Source organism: Numida meleagris, chromosome 2, assembly GCF_002078875.1.
Source record: "Numida meleagris isolate 19003 breed g44 Domestic line chromosome 2, NumMel1.0, whole genome shotgun sequence".
Classification (NCBI taxonomy): domain Eukaryota; kingdom Metazoa; phylum Chordata; class Aves; order Galliformes; family Numididae; genus Numida; species Numida meleagris.
The window spans coordinates 53,445,617-53,467,187 of record NC_034410.1 but is presented as its reverse complement, the minus strand read 5'-3'; the positions used below and the strand labels follow the sequence as shown (position 1 = coordinate 53,467,187).

The window sequence follows — 21,571 nt, the reverse complement described above, 5'->3', positions numbered from 1 at the left end:
TGAATGCTGTAACGGAGTCCTGTCCACCACAGAAGCCACATATCCTCTATACCACTGAAATAAAAGCTGTTTTTGAGGGAATTTGTCTGCCCACATGCATTACTTAATGAGAATCTCATGTTATAAACTCCTGCTTGTCACCCTCCTAACACATACAACACTGCTGTGTTCTGCAATGTTGCTTTTACATTATGTCTTGAAGGGAAGGATAACGTGGAGGGGGAGAGTTCTGTCACTGACAGAAAGTGACTTCTGGAGCATTTGTTTCTTAAAAAGCATTGATGAATGGCTTTTGGGAACTCCTGCTTTGTAGTCTCAGTGTACTATTTGCAGGTGTAGCCATTTTTCTGTATTGAAAAACAGAAAATAAGACTATGCCTGTGAAGAATTATTGCAAGAAAACATACAGCTTTCTCACACGTATTGGCCTGCTAGCGACTTATAACCAGAAAACCCACATTCACAGCTGAGCTAAGTAATAAAAAAAATACCCTCTGATCAGTAATTGTGTTAGCAGGTCAGCTGGGTAAAATGAAAATGCAATGAAAGGTATAAGCTAAGACACCATGAGTAGCAAGGTAAAAGCTCCCAGCTTGGAGCCCAACCAAGAATTTACTCCATGTTCCTCAGAGTATTAGTAAATTGAACATGTACACAGTCACAAGAGAACTCAAGGACCACCTGCCCACTGGAGATTATTAAAAAATAAAAAAATAAAAACAACCAACAAATGCACACACTTCTGTAAGAGTGTAAATGACATTTAGGAGAAAACAGTTACAATTGAGATATATCAAAAATAATTTTTGCCTTTGCTTTGCCTAGGATCTCCTACTGTGGATTTATTTTTTTAAAACACTTATTTCCCTTTATATTAATTAATTTGGAATATACTGGTTATCTGTCTACATCCATTACTTCCTACTGCTGTCTCCTTCATAATGCTGTTTCATAGACTAGTGAAGACCAGCTCTGGGACATGAAAACGCTCTTCATCTGCAAGTCAAGCATGTTCTCAATGTTCAGCAACACAGTCAGTTATAGAAAGGTGATAAAACAGCTCTATGTTTTAGCACCCTTATGACAAATCTTAAAAGAAAAAAATCATGCTAGTACAATGGTTCTGACCTTTGGCTTCATACATATTAACTGAAATTTTAAAACACTGACATGTGTGCATGTGTGACAAGAAAGAAATGTCAAAACTCTAAGTAAAAGGTACATTGACACCACAGAAGAAAAAGAAATGCTTTCTGTCTGGGGGGAAAAAAAAAAGGGTAAACAAAACCTAGAAAGCCCCAAAACAAGCAAAATCACAAATCCAGAGCAAGAACAACAGTGATACCACATCATGTGGTCTTTCAGCCCAGGATGGATCAGAAGGCTTCCTATATCACAAGATAGCTGTGAGATATAAAGACCTTCTACAAAATGTTTTTAACTGAGTAATTCCTGCAGTCTTTCCTAAATTGAATGTAAAGATCAGACACAATAAACTTCCACAAATAAAGCTATGCTATACACCCCACTTCTCCCTTCTGTTCTTCTTTTGTGTTTCTAACGATGAATACTTAAAAGCAAAATATTCCTTTTCCTTCAGGTCATGAAAACATTAAACAGAAGGGCAGGTCTCAATCTAAGCATCCTGCTAAGTTTTTTATTTTCAAAAAAGACTTCACCTTTGTAAATATGGAGTGGAATACACAGAATATAATGTTTCTCTTTCTACTATTATTTTTTCATGAATGGCCTTTATGAACTCAGTGTGCTCACCTTTCTTTTGTTTGCAAGAACAAAAGCATAACCAGCAGGTCAACGGAGGTGATTCTGTCCCTCTACTCTCGTGAGACCCCATCTGGAGTAATGTGTCCAGTTTTGGTGCTCCCAACATAAAAAGGCATTGAGCTATTGAAGAGGGTCCAGAGGAGAGCCATGAAGATCATCGGAGGGCTGGAGCACCTCCCCTGCAGGAACAGGATGTGAGAGCTGGGGCTCTTCAGCTTGGATAAGAGAAGGTTCCGGGGGGACCTTATAGCAGCCTTCCAATACCTGAAGGGGGCCTACAGGAAAGCTGGGGAAGGACTTTCTGTAAGGGCATGTAGTGACAGGACAAGGGGAAAATGGCTTTTAACTGGATTAGGGTAGATTTAGACTAGATATTAGGAAGAAATTCCTCACTGTGAGGGTAATGAGACACTGGGACAGGCTGCCCAGAGAGGTTGTGGATGCTCCCTCCCTGAAGGTGTTCAAGGCCATTTTGGATGGAGCTTTGAGCAACCTGGTCCAGTGGGAGGTGTCCCAGCCTGTAGCAGGGGGTTGGAACTAGATGATCTTAAAGATCCCTTCCAACCCAAATCTGTGATTCTATGATTCTGTGATAAAATCAACAACCACCATCATCAACAAAAACTGTACAGAGACTAAGCTAGCAACTAAAGGGCAAAACAGCATTAAACTCATTTTCATTAACAGTTCCACATGGGTACTGCAAGACAAAGAAAATATAGGGAGTGAGGGAAATAGGGGAAGAGAAGCTGACTATCCCTCATCAGTGGGAGAAATACAAGAAATACAGTGACCAGCACAAAGAGCTGAATGAGGACAATTTCCACTGGAGCAAGTAAGCACTTCACCTTCTTTTTCACAATGATTCACGGACAAATGATTCTGTCTCATCATATAGCAATTCTGCTCCTGATCACCAATTGCTGGAACTACTTACTATCTACAGAAAGTTATATAATCTAGTTCTACTTTTCTAGAGGCAATAAACTACCTGAAGCAACTTCCCATTCTGTGAGTTTACAGAAGCCTCCATTTTTCTTCTGTTCTATTTGCACATATAGTTAACCACAAAGTGGGCATATCACAGAAGATGCTTGTGAACATAAACTTTTCGCCTCTTCTTTTTAAAACTCACATTATGAAAAATGTTTTACTTTGCACAACAGATTTAAATATTATGAATGTGTAAACTGATTGGAACACCAAAGGAACCAGCCAGTAGTACTTGCCAAAATATCAACACTTTTCTCCAAGAACAAAAATTCTTCCATTCACTCACAGAACAGTTCTCATTAACACAAGCCTGCAGCATAAGCTGTATTTTTACAGGTATTTTCCTGGAAAGCTGCTTTTTAGCTGTATCTCCTAATTGGTGGAAGCACACCAGATGAGTCAGGAATGGTATGCACAACCATTCCCCACTGCTTTCAACTGAATCTCCTCTCAGACTGCAATCTCACTGAGAAGATCAGAGCAGGCCACGGTCTCAGAAGAAGCTATGAAAATTAAACTGAATTGTCTTTATACCAACAGATTCAGTGATTTAAAATGATTACATAGCTTTTGATAGCAATTCACTACTCTTTCCCTCTTTGCAGAGAAGGGCTGATAAAATAGTGAGGAGCTTGGAGTGTGTGGCATATAGGGAAAAGCTCAGGGAAGAGGGTTTGTTCAGCTCCAATGGATGGGAAGGAAGGAACATACCTTACTCCTGTTTTCAACATTGGAGTTATAGAATAAACAGAGCCAGTTTAAAAGTTCATAGTGGGAAGAAAGAAAAATATATTCACATTCAGCATTTACAAATGACGCTTTCTTTTCCTCCCTGAAATACTAGCTCAAGACTCCAGCTCTCAAGCATTTCAAGACTTAAATACCATATTGTTGCACCCAATTTTCTTTAGCAGCAGTTTTTCAGACATTTAGATTTAAGTGCAATAAAGAAAAGTAAACAATTGAGAATAACAATAAATCAATAATCACATGCAGTTTATTGACACTGATGACCACTCCCAGAAACTTTACTTAACAGTTCAGTAGTGACAGGAATGCAAAGACTTTCCCTTTTCTAATCATAAAAGTTACTCATGTCTAACTATAGAACAATTAATGCTTTAGATAAAAAGAGACCTCAGGGAAAAAAAAAATGTTGAAAGGCAAGCTATCTGGTCAGACAGACAGAGTCAGGACTAGAATTCTGTCCCATGCCCACAGGCTAATCATCATCAGATTTCTTACAATGCAGTCCAGATCTTGATTTATTTAGATTCATAAATTCACAGCACAATTTAGTTTGGAAGGAACATTTGCATATATATGGGCTTGTATTCAGTGCAAACTCTCACTCACAGCAAGGCTCTAATGAGCTTGCTCAGAAACTTATCCAGTCAAGCCCTGAACACCTTCAAGGATGCAGATTCCACAACCTCTCCAGACAACTTACTTCAGTATTTGGCCATGTCTGGGGTAAAAAAAACAACCACAACCAACTTTAAGATCAAGTCACAATGTACATCCTCCAGTCATATGGCTAGAGACAGAAATAAGATCTCCCCTTAGCCTTTTCCAAGCTGAACACGCCAAGTTCTCTCCAATTCTCCTCATGCATTACACGCTTCAGCCCAACCACTGTGGTGGCTCTGCCCTGGGCTTGTTCCAGTATATCAGTCTCTTTCTTGAACTGGGGAGTCCCAGACTGGACGCATCACTTGAGATACAGTCTCACAGCTGCCATATAAAAGGGTAACATCATTTCAATGGATCAGCTATCTACACACTTGCTCAGGCAGCCCAGGATGTGGCTGCCCTTTCTTGCTGCAAAAGTTCACTTGCTGCAAGGACTGTTGCTGACTCCCACTCAACTGGTCATCCATCATGACCACAAGATCCTCTCCTGAAAACCTGTTTCAAAACTTGCGGGCCCCTGGGCTGTTACGTTGCATAGGGTTAATTCATTCCAGGCCCAGGAAATTGCATTCACTTCTGCTGAACTTCATGAGGCTTACCATTAGCCTTTCTACAGCTGGCCAAGATCCCACTGAATAGAGCCACTGACCTCCAGCATATTAACCCCTCCTCCCAGTTTGGAGTCTTTTGCAAACTTGCCAAGAGAACACACTGTCTCATCTGCCTGGAGAGACACCACAAGCTGCTGCTGGCTGACAGCTTGACTTCCTCTACTGTGGTTACTGTTTCAGGCTCAGGGACCTAGGAACCCCAAAGGTTAGGCCCTACTGGTCAAAACTGCAGCAAAAAAAAGGCATTGAGCATCTCCACCTTTTCCATGCCCCTTGTCACTAGATCCCCAGCCCCACCAAACAATCAACCCATGCTCTCGCTTTTGCTACTGATGTACTTAACAGAAACTTCTCATTTGCCCTTCAGCACTCTTTCCAGCCCCAGCTCCAGCTGAACTTTGGCCTTCCTCATCACATTCCCTAATGTGTAATCTATACTCATACCACATAGCCTTGTGACCTTGTGTAAGAGCTCAGTCACAAGCTCCACATTCATACATAAAGAATTGGTAGGACAGTTGCAGCCAGAGGACCGTGGTCAACAGATTTATGTCCAGGTGGAGGCCAGTGACAAGTCATCTCCCTCAGGGGCTCATCTTGGGACCAGTGCTTCTCAACATCTTGATCAAAAACATACATAGTAGGATCAAGTGCACCCTCAGTAGGCTTCCTGATGACACCAAGATGAGTCATGCAGTTAATACAACAGAAATAAGGGATGCCATCCAAAGGGACGGGGACAAGCTTAAAAAATGGTCCCATGTGAACTGAATGAGGTTCAACAAGGGCAAGTAAAAGGTGCTGCACTTGAGTTGGGACAATCCCAGACACATATCGAGACCAGGAGAAGTCACTTTCCTCTGTACTCAGTCCTGGTGAGGCTGCACCTCGAGTACAGTGTCCAGTTTTGGGCCCCTCACTGCACGAAAGACATTGAGGCCCTGGAGCATGTTCAGAGGAGGGCAACGAAGCTGGTGAGGGGTCTGGAGCACAGGCCTTATGAGGAGCGGCTGAGGGAGCTGGGATTGATCAGTCTGGAGAAGAGTAGGCTCAGGGGAGACCTTATCACTCTCTATAACTACTTGAAGGGAGGTTGTAGTGAGCTGGGGGTCGACCTCTTCTCTCTTACAACTAGTGACAGGACGAGGAGGAATGGCCTCAAGTTGCACCAGGGGAGATTTAGGCAGGACATTAGGAAATACTACTTTTCTGAAAGAGTGGTCAGGCGCTGGAATGGGCAGCCCAGCGAGGTGGTTGAGTCACCGTCCCTGGAGGTGTTCAAGAAACATTTAGATATAGCGTTGAGACACATGGTTTAATGGGGTTATTGGTGGTAGGTGGATGGTTGGACTGGATGATCTTGTAGGTCTTTTCCAACCTAGCTAATTCCATGATTCTATGATTCTATGACTGAGAGCAGCTCTACAGAGAAGGGCTTAGAGCTCCTGGTGAATGTAAGCCAGGAGTGTGCACTCACAGGCCAGGCTGGCTGCATCCTGGGCTGCAGCACAAGAGGAGTGGCCATCAGAGAAAGGGATGTGATTGACCCCCCCCCCCCCCACTCTGCCCTTGTGAAGCCCCATCTGGAATACCACACCCATATCTGTGGCCTCCAGCACAAGATGTGGAGCTGTTGCAGTGAGGCCAGAGGAGGGCCACAAAGATGACCAAAGCAGTGGAGCGTGTCTCCAGTGAATAAAGACTGAGGCAGCTGTGCTTGCTTAGCCTGAGGAAGAGAAAGGTCTGGGAAGACCTCAATGCAGCCTTCTAATACTTAAAGGGAGCTTGTAAACGGGAGGGAGACTGACTTTTTACATGGTCTTATAGTGACAGGACAAGAGGAAACGGTTTTAAACTAAAAGAGTGGACATTTAAATTGGATATTAGGAGGAAGTTCTTTACTCAGAGAGCAGTAAGGCACTGGAACAGATTACACAGCAAAGCTGTAGACACCACATCCCTTGAAGCATTCAAAGACAGGTTCAGCTGCTCCCCTGACAATCTGATCAAGTGGGTAGTAACTCTGTCCAATGCAAGGGGTTTTGGAACTAGATGATCTTTGAGGTCTCTTCCAACCTAAGATGTTCTACGATTCTGTGTTATTAACTAGTTCTTCCTTTTGGTTGTGTACTGTATGTTCAACGCAGCATCTCCTCATATCACTGATCACTCTTCTCAAATTTTTTAATTCATTCCAGAATAAGTCTTATAGATCACCTGCTCCCTGACATTCTGGCATAGCTGATAGTACCTTTGAGTACCAAGGCCTAGGATTGTGAGGTTTTCTGCAGCTGCCTAAAGAAGGCTTTATCTTTCTCCTCTGCTTGATCAGTAGGTCTGTAGTTCACGCTTACAACACCGTCACCTGTGTTGGTCTATCCTCTTCTCTTTACACACAAGTTCTCTACTCACTTGTCATCTGACCTAAGGCAAATCCTCATGAAGTCAGGCTATGCCTTCATATTAAGCACAACTCCTCTTCCTCTTTTTCCCCACCATCTTTTCTGAAGATCCTTAATCCATCCTTCACTCCAGTCAGGAGAGCTGTCCCACTATGCTTCCAGAACTCCAATGACATCATAGCTCTGCAGTCGTGCAAACTTATGATTTGTCCTGCTTGTTCTCCATGCTAGGTTCTTTTGTGCACAGGTACCTGAGTCAAGTCACAAGTCCTGCCTCATTTACAGAAGTGTGAGACCATCCTCTGTCAAGTTTGTCACTTAGGCACACCTGCTCTGACTCTTACAGCTTTGCTTCTTCAGGTTATAGTAACCCTGCAGTTCAACACCCTCCTCAGTAGACACATCTCCACTGCCTGCAAGAAGAGCCGACAGTAGCTATTACTTGGTCTTTGCAGCTTTGTGTGGGCACTAAATTCAGGATCAGCTGACACTGACAGGTCTTGTTCACCCTCACCACTGTCCAGGGTATAATAACTACTCTTAAACTGGAGATCTGGATGTGCAGCACATCTGCAAGATTCACAGAAGTCACAAGCCTTTACCATCTTTACAGTCTCTCTCTACTTGGTCTCCAGCCGTCACTTCTTCCCTGTCACTTGTAGCTTGGATTCATCATGAGTAACGCTTTAATATCATCTTTACCTTCACTGATAGTGTACAGCATGCTTACCTCTTCCTTCAGATCATTAATCTGAAAATTCAGTGTCTTGACCAGAGCACAAGTCCCACAAGAGCAGCTACCATGGTTCTGACCTCTAGCAGAAGCACTCTGCAGCACAGGACCAGGATAAAGGGCTTTTTTCTGTGCAGCCAAGGCCTCTGATGTGTTCAAGGCAGTCTGTGCTGGACTCTGCGTAGGCATGTATGTCCTGCAGCATACCGAAACTATCCCAATAGCCTTCTAGCAGACCCATATAGTCATGAATGCAGCTGGAGTGTCTTTGCAACAACTGCTATGCCTTATTTGCAGCACTATGTGAACTCCGACTTCATTTCTGTTTTCCTACCAGGTCCCTTTGTCTTAGTTTCAGCTGGGACAAAACTGTTTTCTTTAAGTGTCTAGTATGATGCCATATTTTGGTTCTAAGAGAAAAACAATGTTGATAAAACACTGATGTTTATAGTTGCTGTTAAGCACTGTTGTACAGAGCCAAGATCATTCTCAGCAAAGGGCCCAATGAGCTGGGAGGGAATAGAATTAGGACAGCTGGCTTGAACTGGCTAAAGGAATATTCCATACCACATGACATCATGTGGAAGGAGAGTTCTGAAGGGAGTGGGAGTTCATCTCGCTCTCTTCCGCTGCTCGGAGGGGCTAGCTGGGCATTGATCAGGGGCTGGTGAGCAATTGCTTGTGCATCACTTGTTATTCATATATAGATAGACAGTCATAACTATTATCCTTTTCCTTTCCACTATTTTAGTAAATAGTTTTTATCTCAACCCATGAGTTCCATATTTTTTTTCCCGACTCTCTCCCCCACCCCACTGGGAAGTGGGAGGAGTGAGCAAATGACTGTGTGGGGCCTAGCCATCTGCCGGGTTAATTCACAACACCCTTCTTGTGGGAATATAACCCTACCTCAATCACCACCACCCCAAGCAACCATCATTTAGCTTGTATATGATGTTGCCACTGCACTCCCCTGCTGCTCATAAAACCCTCACAACATATATGACCTAGGCCCTGAGCAACCTGATTAAGCTTTGAAATTAGCCCTAATGTAAGCAGGAGGTTGAATGAGATGATCCCAGGTCCTTTTCAACTGAAACTATTCTACAGTTTTGTGCCAGGGACCTTGCTGAATATACACTGAGATTCAAATGGTTAATGAAAATGATTAAGAGGCAGAAATGTCTAAAGAGAGCATCTATTTTACAGGAAGTGTACAAATGCATTCATTAGTTACAGCACACAGCTTTTGGTACAGGAAAAGACCTTTCATCATGTTCTTGTATTTTTTATGTAGGAGTATGAGCAAGTAAAAGGCTTGAAATCATATTTACATGATTGCAGTCCTTAAATACAAGGTGACAACTATCAAATATATGTGATCCACACTGTATATTATACTGTCAGACCATTCCCAAGTGAACTCATAAAGCTGTTGTTTAATTAGCCCCCTATCTTTTGCATTTCTTTTCTTCCAGTGTGACCAAGCCAACTATACATCTTGTGGTGAAGATGAGATAGCAGACCACACAACTCAAGAAGTTAAGATACCAAAACTTTCAAACGCTGCTTAAGCCTACTTACCCACAAGTCTCACTATATCATGCCCCCAGCTCTCTTCCTATTACATTTATAAAAAGTATTTCCAAATATATACATGGCCAACAGGACAGATAAGCAGAACAAGACACATCCTACATGAGATGTCTTGAACAGTGTCTAACAACAGAGAAAGCGGTCCATCTTAAAACTTCCAGGATAGCAACTTAATAGAAATAAACAAAACATGAGAATGTTTATAAATGATAGATTTCATATCTGCATTAGTAGGCCATGCTGGGAGAAGATGGCTTGTGTATTTATTTTAATGTGTTTAATACCTAATTGTTTGGCTAATTTTTACCATCCAGAAACTAAATAAGCATGAATAATTCAACATAAAATTGGTTGTTTTGTTCCCTCACTCCACACTCCCAGCCTGCAATCTCCCACCGTTTAAGCTCTGTCTTCTGCTCCTTATCTTGGCAGTAAGCAGGAGAGAATAGAACAATCCACTCCCTCTTCATTATTTCTCCACATTTAATATCTCCCTCAATTTTTCAAACCTTGAACTCTTTTCCAGCTCTCATACAAAACTCAAACTGCTGGCACATTTAAAGCTTTAAAGTTGCCAGGGCAAGAGAATTGCAATCCACTTGACTGCTACTAGTTCAACACCTGCATCAGTACCAGATGCCCAGAGCTAAGAAATGGAACACAGTTCATTGGGAGCACACCTTAAGAGCAGAACAAAGGAATCCAGCTGCTTCATCCAATGGGAGGGAGGTTTGGCAACATGTGAGGACTACAGAGATGCTGCTCACCATCACAGGCAGAAAATTCATGCAGACAAAGCTCGATTAGAGTTGAAGCTGACCAGTACTACAGAGGACAACTGAAAAGGGCTTTTTAAAAATATGTTAACAGCAAAAGGAGGACCAAAGATTACACTGCTCTGTTATTCGACAAGGATAGTCATCTCACAAATAGGGATGCAGAGAAAGCAGAGACATTTAATGCTTTCTTGGCCTGTCTTCAATACTGATGATGAGCTCTAGGATCTCTGGAGTGCTGAGTTGGAGGATTGTGAGTTTGGGAACAATGAATTCCCAGTCAACCTCATACGTGTGTCGGATTTGCTGCTCCAGCTGGATGCACATAAATCTATGGGGCCTGATCGGATTTATCCCAGGGTTCTCAAAGAGCTGGTCAATGTCATCATGAGAAATTTATCAATTATTTTTCAGTGATGTTGGGAAACTGCGGAGGTGCTTTTGACAGGAAGCTGGCAAACATAGTCCCAGCTTTCAAGAAGAGCAAAAAGAAAGATCCTGGTAATTACAGGACTATCAGTCTCACTACAGTGCCTGGTAAAGTTACGGAGAAGATTATTCTGTGACCAATTGAAAAGCATCTGAAAGACAATTCAGTGATTGGTCACAGCCAACAGAGGTTCATGATGGGAAAGTCCTATTTAACTAACTTAACCTCCTTTTATGATGAAGTTAACCAATTTGTGAATCAAGGGAAGCAAACATCCAGCATACAGCTAGACAAAAATGTAACATGATGGGTAAACAACTGGCATAGGGGTCAAGCTCAAAATGTTATAGTAAATGGGATTACATCAGATTGACAGCCAGTCACTAGTAGAGTTATGACAGGGCCAGTACTATTCCATGTTTTCATCAGTAACAAGGATGCAGGATTTCAAAGTATACTAAGTCTGCAGGTGACACTAAATTGGGAGGAGCCACTGACTTCCTCAAGGGTAGAAAGGCCTTGCAGTGAGATCTTGACAAATGGGAGGATTGGGCAATTACCAACCACATGAAATTTAACAAGAGCAAGTGCCAGATTCTACATCTGGGGTGAGACAACCCTAGCTAGATATATGAACAGACTGGGAAACAAGAGGCTAGAGAGCAGCCCTGTAGAAAGGGATCTCAGGGTTCCAATTGAGTTGAGAAAGTTGAATATGAGTCAGCAGGGTGCCCTGACAGACAAAAGGGCACGTTGTACCCTGGGTGCATCAGGCATAAAATTGCCAGCTGGTCAAGGGAAGGGATCATCCCACTCTCCTCAAGCTCTGTGAGCAGTTTGGGGCACAAAACATAAGGACATAAAACTATTAAGAAAGCATCCAAAGAAGAGCACCAAAGATGGTGAAGAGTTGAGAAGGCAAGACACAGGAGGAGTGGATGAAGTCACCTAGTTTGTTCAGAGAAGCGACTGAGGGAAAACCTCGTGGTTGCCTATAGCTTCCTCACGAGGAGTGGAGGGGCAGGCATTGCTCTGGTGGTAGCAATATGACCTGATGAAATGGCATGGAACTGTGTCAGGGCAGGGTCAGGGTGGGTAACATGAAAAGGTTCTTTACCAAGAGGTTGCAGTGCCTTGACCACCATGCTCTCCCTGTCACGGCACCAAGACTGCCAGAGTTCAAGAAGAGTTTGGACAATGCTCAGAAATACAGTTTCAATTTTTGGTAGTCTTGGGTAGAGCCAGGAGTTAGACTTTATAATCCCTGTAGGCATCCAACTTGGGATATTCTACAATTGTATGAAAAAAAATTCATTAGGGGTGCAGCTTAAGTGCTTCTATATGAATGCATACTTTATGGGATAAAATGAAAGCAATAGTCTCAGGGTTACAATATCACTGGCTGCGGTCTGATGTGGTGGGATGACTTGAATGCCTGGAGTGCTCTCACAGATGGCTACGAGCCCTACAGGAAAGATAGGTAGTGAAGCAGAGGAGGCATGGTAGCCCTCTACGAAAGGGAATGCTTTGTATGCATCTTAGTGATAGTGATTGAGTGTCTCTGCGTAAGAGCAAGGGGACAGGTTAGTAAGGCTAAAGAGGCAGATGAAATATTCTATAAGCAAAGAGAAGTCTAATGATCTCTAGTCCTTGTTCTCACGGAGAACTTGAGCTTTCCAGATATCTGCTGGAAATGCAATACAGCAGAGAGGAAACAGTCTAAGTGCTTGATGGAATGTGTGGAAGATAATTTCCTGAGATAGGTGCTCAATAATGTGATGGCTGGAGGTAATCTTAAGCACAGCAATCATGACAAGATGAGAGTTTTCAAATCTTCATGAAGTTAGCAGAACTGTTGCTTTGACTTCCAGAGCGTAGACTTTGGCTTTTCTAGAGATCTACTTGACAGAATCCATTGGGATGCAGCTCTGAAAGGTTGGACATTATTCAAGAACAAAATCTTAAAGGCACATGAGCAGGCCACCACAAGTTGAACCAGCAGGAGAAAAGACCAGCCTGGCTGAACACAGAGCTTCTTCAGGAACTCAGGAAGAAAAAATTAGTTTATGAACTCTGGAAGAAGAGGCAGGCAACTCAGCAGGACTGCAGAATTGTTGTGAAGTTATACAGAGAAAAAAAATCAGAAGGGTGAAAGCTCAACTAGCACTCAATTTGGTTAGTGCAGTAGAAGACTTGCTAACTCCACCTGGACTGCCACAAGTCCATGGAGCCAGACTGATCCACCTGAGGGTACGGAGGGAGCCGGCAGAGGCGACAGGCAAGCCGCTTTCCACCATCTGACAGTGTTTCTGGTCAGCTGGAGATAGGTACAGAGGACTGGAGGCTTGCCAACATGACTCCCATCTACAAGAAGGGTCATAAGGAGAATCTAGGGAACTACAGGCCTGTCAGCCTGACCTCAGTGCCAGGTAAGGTTATGGAACAGACCATCTTGAGGGAGATCACAGAGCATGTGCAGGACAACCGAGGGATATGGCCTAGCCAGCATAGGTTCATGAAAGACAGGTCCTGCTTGATCAACCTGATCTTCTATGATCAAGTGACCCACCTGGTGGATGAGGGAAAGACTGCTGACATAGTCAACCTAGACTTCAACAAAGCCTCGACACTGTCTCCCACAGTATTCTCCTGGAGAAGCTGGCAGCCTGTGGCTTGGACAGATACACTTTCTGTTGGGTAAAGAACTGGCTGGATGGCTGGGCGCAGAGAGTGGTGATGAATGGAGTTAAATCCAGCTGGTGACCAGTCACGAGTGGTGTTCCCCAGGGGTCAGTACTGGGGCCTGACCTGTTCAATGTCTTCATTGATGACCTGGATAAAGGCACTGCGTGCACCCTGAGTAAGCATGCAGATGTCACCAAGCTGGCAGGAAACATCGATCTGCATGGGAGAAGGAAGGCCTTATAGAGCGAGCTGGACAGGCTGGATAGCTGGGCTGAGGCCAACAGGATGAAATTCAACAAGACCAAGTGCTGGGTCCTGCATTTTGGTCACAGCAACCCCAGGCAATGCTACAGGCTTGGGGCAGAGTGGATGAAAGACTGTGCAGAGGAAATGGACCTGGGGGTATTAGTTAACACCTGGCTGAACATGAGCAAGCAGTGTGCCCAGGTGGCCACGAAAGCCAATGGCATCCTGGCTTGTATCAGAAATAGTGTTGCCAGTAGGAGCAGGGGGGTGATCATCCCTCTGTAGTCAGCCCTGGTGAGGCTGCACCTCAAGCACTGTGTTCAGTTTTGGGCCTCTCACTACAAGAAAGACATTGAGGCCCTGGAGAGTGTTCAGAGAAGGTTAACAAAGCTGGTGAGAAGTCTGGAGCACAAGCCTTATGAGGAGCGGCTGAGGGAGGTGGGATTGTTCAGTCTGGAGAAGAGGAGGCTCAGGGGTGACCTTATCACTCTCTACAACTACCTGAAAGGAGGTTGTGCCTAGATGGGAGTCAGCCTCTTCTCCCATGTAACTAGCAATAGGACTAAAGGGAATGGCCTCAAGTTGCTCAAGGGGAGATTCAGGTTGGACATTAGGAAATACTTCTGTGAGAGAGCGAACAGGCACTGGAATGGGCAGCCCAGGGAGGTAGTGGAGACATCAAACATGGAAATGTTCAAGAAATATTTAGATGCTGTATTGAGGGACATGGTTTAGTGGGAAATGTTGGTGATGGGTAGACAGTTGGACTGGATCATCTTAGAGGTCTTTTCCAACCTTGGTGATTCTATGGTCCTCTGATTCTAAAACATCAAAAATGTTTTTTATAAATACATTAACATCAAAAAGAGGACTAAAGAAAATCTCCATCCTTTACTGGATGTGAGGAGAAACATAAGGATGAAAGATGAGGATAAGACTCAGGTACTTAATGTATTTTTTGCTTCAGTTCTTATTAATAAAGCCAACTGTTCTCAGGGAACACAGCTCAAGTTGAAAGATAGTGACAGGGAACAAGATGAAGCTCCTACAATCCAATGGGAACCTGGAAGTGACCTATTATACCATCTGAATTTTCACAAACCTATCAGGTCTGACAGGATTCATCCAAGGATAGTAAAGGAACTGGGTGAAGTGCTCACAAAGCCACTTCCACCAGCAGTCATGGCTAACTAGGGAGGTTCCAGCTGAGTGGAGGTTAGCAAGCTTGACACCACTCTGCAAGACAGGCACGAAAGAGGATGCACAGAACTACAGGCTTGTGAGACTGGCCTCTGTACCAGGGAAGCTTATGGAAGAGATAATCTTCAATGTCATCATACAATACGTACAGAACAATCAAGAGGTCAGATACAGCCAGTATGGATTTAAGACACGCAAGTCCTGCCTGACTTATCTGATCTCTTTCTGTGACAAGATGACTCAATATACGAGGAAAAGGCTATGCATATTGTCTACCTGGGTTGTAGTCAAGCACTTGATGCTTTTTATTTTTTGTTTGTTTGTTTTTACAGGATTCCCTTGGAGAAAGTGCCTGCCTATGGCTTGGACAGGCATACAGCTCGCAAGGTGGAGTTACAGCATTAGTGAATAATGGAAGAGAAACTGACATCATCTACCTGGACTTATGCAAAGCATTCGACACTGTCCAATACGACATCCTAGTTACCAAATTGGAAGAAAATTGATTTGACGGATGGCCCAGTCAATAGATAAGGAATTGGCTGGATGATCGCACTCAGACAGCTGAGGTCAATGGCTCAATGTCCAAATGGAAACCACTGATGAGTGGCGTACCCCAGGGATCAGTGCTGGGACCAGCGTTATTTATTATCTTTATAGGCAACATGGACAGTAGGATCAAGTGCATCCTCAGCAAGCTTGCAGACAACACCAAGCTGAGTGGTGTAGTTGACATACTAGAGGGAAGGGATGCTATCCAGAGGGACCTGGACAGGTTTGAGAGGTGGGCCCATGCCAACCTCATGAAGTCCAATAAGTCCAAGTGCAAGGTCCTGCACCTGGGTTGTGGCAATCCAAAGTACAAATACAAACGGGGTGGAGAATGGCTTGAGAGCAGCTCTGAGGAGAAAGATTTGGGGGTGTTGGTGGAAGATGCAACATGAGCCGGCAACATGCACATGCAGCCCAGAAGGCCAATCGCATCCTGGGTTGCATCAACAAAAGCATGGCCAGCAGGTCAATGGAAGTGATTCTGTCCCTCTACCCATCTGGAGTAATGTGTCCAGTTTTGGTGCTCCCAACATAAAAAGGCATTGAGCTATTGAAGAGGGTCCAGAGGAGAGCCATGAAGATCATCGGAGGGCTGGAGCACCTCCCCTGCAGGAACAGGATGTGAGAGCTGGGGCTCTTCAGCTTGGATAAGAGAAGGTTCCGGGGGGACCTTATAGCAGCCTTCCAATACCTGAAGGGGGCCTACAGGAAAGCTGGGGAAGGACTTTCTGTAAGGGCATGTAGTGACAGGACAAGGGGAAAATGGCTTTTAACTGGATTAGGGTAGATTTAGACTAGATATTAGGAAGAAATTCCTCACTGTGAGGGTAGTGAGACACTGGGACAGGCTGCCCAGAGAGGTTGTGGATGCCCCCTCCCTGAAGGTGTTCAAGGCCATTTTGGATGGAGCTTTGAGCAACCTAGTCCAGTGGGAGATGTCCCAGCCTGTAGCAGGGCGGTTGAAACTAGATGATCTTAAAGGTCCCTTCCAATCCAAACCATTCTGTGATTCTGTGAGTGAACATGGTTTAGTGAAGGGACTCTGCAGGTCAGGTTAATGGCTGGACTTGATCTTGAACGTATTTTCAACCGAAACGATTCTAGGATTCTTTATCTAGCCCTACATTACTTTCCCTGTGCTACTATCACATTCTCATACATTTGCAGCACCCACATAATACTACCCTGCAAGTAATGCTCTCAAATCACCCTACAATTAACTTACAAGGAGACTGTTCTCCTATTAGCAGCCACTGCTCATTTCAGTACCTGCCTGCTGAAATGCAGAAAACAAAGGAGTCAGAAGTGAGGCCTAAATGAATATGCACAATTCAAAGGGAGAAGCCCTTGAAAGAAGAACAAGTTATTCTGATGAATTGAAATGACTGAAGAACAAAAAGAAGGCCCATCATTTTAAGTATCAAAACTACAACTTATTTCAAATGGGAGCACAAGAGCCATAGGATGAAATCCTGTAGAAACCTAACAAACTATACAACTCAAAAGAGATTTCTCCAGCTGACATTTCCGCTGCTCATTTGTGCAAAACCAGTTTCAGGAAAGATTATTTGCTGATTAAACTCAGGGAGACCACAAACTTTAAGCAGCTGAACTAGATTGACAGGACTATTTAAGATCACAGTGAACACTCCAGTATCTGCTGAATTAACTACAAAGTAAAAGCTTGTCCAACCTGAGCATTTAAAAGAACAACCAAACATATACACATCAGGTTTAAAACTTTTTTTTAATTAACGTTAGCAGACTTATCAAAGTTTTATGCCAAAGAGAAAAAAAAAAAACAACAAAGCAAACATAGGGAACAAAGAAACCAAAGACTAGACCAAATGATAATTACTTCCAGATTTCTGGTGTTCTGGGATTACCCTATGTGGTACCACAATTTCCAGCAGAAGCAGTAACAGTACCACACATGCCACAGTGCAATAATCATGTGTTGCATAATCTTTGTTTTCACTCTGCTCAGCACAGCTGTTGCCTCCAGGCCCACAGACACACTAACTTGGATTTGGACTGCAGAGGGAAGCAGGTGAATATAAATCTAGGGTAGAAGAAAAGACAGCTAAAATAATCCATCCATTAGAACAGTAACATACCGTTACTCCAGATATAATTGGTGCTTTTCCTTCAATTAGTTTATATATTTCTTGAATTGCTTCCTCATCACTCTTTTCTTTAAATCGCTTCTTGGAGAGTTCCTGAAGAGCTTCTTTAAACTGCTCAAAACTAATGGTTCTAGAAGACTTTCCCCTGCCAAAACACATAGAAATTGAAAGAAATTATAAGAGAACACAATGAACATTCTAAGAATAGCAGAATGCTTGTAGTTTACCACAGGGAACGAGAGAAAACCTTAACAGAAAAGAAAGAGCCATTCGCTCCATTAAAACATTTCCCAGCCCATTAAAACATCACTTTCATTTATATGAACATCAGTAGGATAACACTTAAAATAAACCCGTGGATGATGATTCAGAAATGACAAGGAACTAGAGGAAACTCGCTAGCTATCAGAATGTCAATATCTCAAAGCAAGACATGAACTCATTTGGTTGATCACGTGTAGATCAGTATCCATAAAAAACAAGAACAGAAGCATCTTTGGTGAGTTTTTTATTTTCTTATTGCTTGGCTGTCAATAGGATGGGGCCAGGCTCTTTTCAGTGGTGCCCAGCAACAGGACAAGGGGCAATGGCAACAAACTAGAACACACAATGTTCCACCTGAACACGAGGAAAAACTTCTTTACTTTGAGGATGATAAAGAACTGGAACAAGCTGCCCAGAGATGTTGTGGAGTCTTCCCTGGAGAGGCTTAAAATTCGCCTGGACACCTTCCGGTGCAGCCTACTCTAGAGAATCTGCTTTAGGAGGGAGGTTGGACTAGATGATCTCCAGAGGACTTTTCCAACCCCTATGATTCTGTGATTCTTTGAATAACGGTTCATGTCATTTTATTCACAGGTCACTATTCATGTGTTCACAATTAAAAATAATGATTGGTGTTAACCACGCTAGTGAATCATTAGAAAGCTTTAAAATCCTCTTTTATCATAGATTGACAAATTTTGCAGTGATTAATTTACATACAGTCCTTGTTTTCCTTCTTAGACCATCACCTTTGTAAAACATTCACATGTTCATGGAAAACAATACAGCAGTCTTATGAAGCCCTCAGAGATTCAGAGCTGAAGATTTCCTCTTGTTTTTACCAACGGGAAGCCCATGTTCCCACACTAGTAATGTATTTGCTAAGGTTTTGTTCCAGAAGAAAGGATTTTGCTAATACACCTTCTCCTATATATTAAGTTACAGATTCCCTGACCTTTAAATGAATTTACACATTAAAATTTAGTCATTATTTTTAAGTTAAAATTCAGCAGCTCATATAGAAAACTTCCCAAAAAGATGTTTTGACTGATACTAAAAATGGTACTAAATAAGGCTACAGCAGAATAATAGAAGATTTTTTGATTGCTTATGATATAAGGAAACCCTCAAAGTGAAATCCATGTTGCTGGTAAACTTGCTACTACATCAGATTTGTTTGCAGCCTAAGCATTTATTCTTATGTCAATTTAGAGAGCATCTCCAGCAAATTAGCATAAAAACCCAGACTAATGCTTTCAACAGCATCAGCTTGTTTATCAAGGAATAAATAATAGATGCAAGTATAAAGAAAGCGTGCACTGGCAACAGAGAAATCAAGCTAGAAAACTACAAACAGAAATTAAATTTATTGAACATATTTATTGAAAATTGTTACAAAAAGTCACTGCCCAGAGTGAGTCATATATCTTTTTTTCTTTCTTTTTAAATCTCATTTCAGACATAGTCAGGGGTCAAATCACACTCAAGCATGAGATTGACTCCACTAACAAAAGGGGGAAGGAAGGTTTCTCAGTTTTAGATGCCAACAGTTAAGAAAAAAATCCTACGTCAATTAACACAAAATGAAATCTCATCCCTATTTTTTTTTAATAAAAAGGAAAAATTGTTTATTCACAACAAAATGCCAACACTAACACAACCTTTCACATAACAGTTCACTACTAGTATCTTTTACCTCCAACATAGCTGAACGTGAAGCAAATCCCTATATCCCTACCAATACTACCAATCCTAGGCAAAAATAAACTTTATATTTTGATCAAATTCTGCTTTTTGTAACCACTTGTCTGCTTTAAGTGAAGTCCGTGCTGGATTATCTCATGGAATTAGCTAGTAAAAGAACACAGTGACAGTGGAAACAAAGAATACAATCCAACATTTCATTAATCAGAAAAACACACTGCACACAGAGCAATTAACTACTTGGAATTTATCCAGGACTCTCATTAATAGGATTAACATCCTTCTGATGATGATACATGTTCAAGAACTTTTAACTAGCTCAAGAGGTCAAGACTTCATATTTGTGTACTTCTTATTTAGGAAAAGACAACAATGGCAATCACTGCAAAACTTCAGCATAAGACCACACTAACACCGCTGTTCAGTAAAGACTCACAGCGAAATCTACTCTGTAGACCTTTCACGTGCAACTTTCTATTTCATAAATGTTACCTGGAAGTCAACAATCAGCACTGCTACAGCTTAGCCTGGATCATCATTCAGGAACACAGTGGGAAACTCCCTGAAGAAATTTTTCAAGTTCACAATGATTCCTTTCTAAAATTACTCTATTCAGGTATACCAATGTTGTCTTTTTGTTGCTTGTTTTTGTGGCTTCCCTCCCCACCATTCTTTATTATCCCATTTAAAATTCTGGGGTTTGCACTTCAAAGACAGAAGTTTATGAAATGAAAGGAGAAGGGGGAGAGAAAGGAAATGGAAAACATTAACAATAGAGGTAATGCGGAAAAATAAGGTTTTCATAAAGACGCAAGCGTCATAAAGGTGGTCACCTCAATGAAAAATGGAAAATATGTATAAGAGGAAGATTATTAATATAAATTTTTAAAGCCCTGTGCTTTACTATGATACAAAGACACCTTCATGTTTAGGAAGGATAAGCCGTGGCATTCTATTTCTAAGCCATGCTTCTTATCACAAACAGAATTATGCAAACACATCATCCTTCAGTGGAAGAAACAGTGTATTCATGGTACACATTAAATTTCCTTCAAACCGTCCATACATTTCGGAACAAACCAATGATACAAAAAAAATGTCTAGAAGGTTCCCATCATTTTCCCTTCCTTGATGGATCTCTCCACATGCAACCATTAGATTCTGAAATAAAGTTATAATTCCACAGTTTGTTTTGGAGCCCAGGTTCATACACGTAAAACAATAATTAGTTCCAAGTCTGGACATCAGCATAACAAACACAAAATGCAAAAGATCAAGCACTGGCCCAAAGCAAGTTGTAAAAGCAAATGACACAGTATTTATTTGCAAATGTTATTACTAACACTGTCAGTGATAACAAGATTAGACCAGCATAATGTGAAAACTTACTGCTGCAAATTAATACTTCTATATTATTCTATATTATTTGGACCTGCATACTGTTTGAACTAACAACCATCTACAATTTTAGCTGAAAAAGAGAAAAATTTAACAATTGCGCTCCATACAACCCACACAAAATCCTTGACCAGTATCAGAAACCTATCTCCAATAGTACTACTTCAGTTAACTGTTAATACAGCAGTCTCCAATTTAATAGTTTTTAACAGAAGCTTCTATTCTTGCTATCATGCCAGGAAGGACTACAGCAGTATAAACTAACTGGCACTGTTTTGTGTTGGCAGTTGTCACCTGACTATAAAGTTTGGGTCCATGGAGTATGGAAAGTCTGACACAGGTCTGGAGGCAGCATAATTACAAATGGGAGTACAACAAATGTTTTTGAATGAACTCTTATCCAATGAGTTTTGTTTCTAAGGCTTACTTGCTCTAAATTCACCACGGACTTGCATGTCTCAGTCAACTCAGATGTCACTCAAAACTTGACCACATTCTCTCTTGTAAATCTGAGCAACCTCAATTTTGAATACTCCCCATATTTATGTGCTTCCCAAACAAGACAAAAATGAAGGATTGCTCTGGCAACAGAATGCTCAAGTGGCTTATCTGTCACAGTTTCTGACTTACTGACACACTAAGTTTAACTAGACAACT

The 21,571-nt window shown here is 42.2% G+C and overlaps 1 protein-coding gene across 3 annotated transcripts in view; it reads right to left on the bottom strand.

Annotated features, from left to right (window-relative positions):
* Positions 1 to 21,571, bottom strand: part of TPPP (tubulin polymerization promoting protein) — a 67,681-nt gene that overhangs the window by 7,745 nt on the left and 38,365 nt on the right. For all 3 annotated transcript variants that reach the window (XM_021385378.1, XM_021385380.1, XM_021385381.1), the window contains one exon: positions 17,540 to 17,693. In XM_021385378.1, coding sequence (XP_021241053.1) covers positions 17,540 to 17,693 — 154 coding nt within the window. The remainder of the gene's footprint in view (positions 1 to 17,539; positions 17,694 to 21,571) is intronic.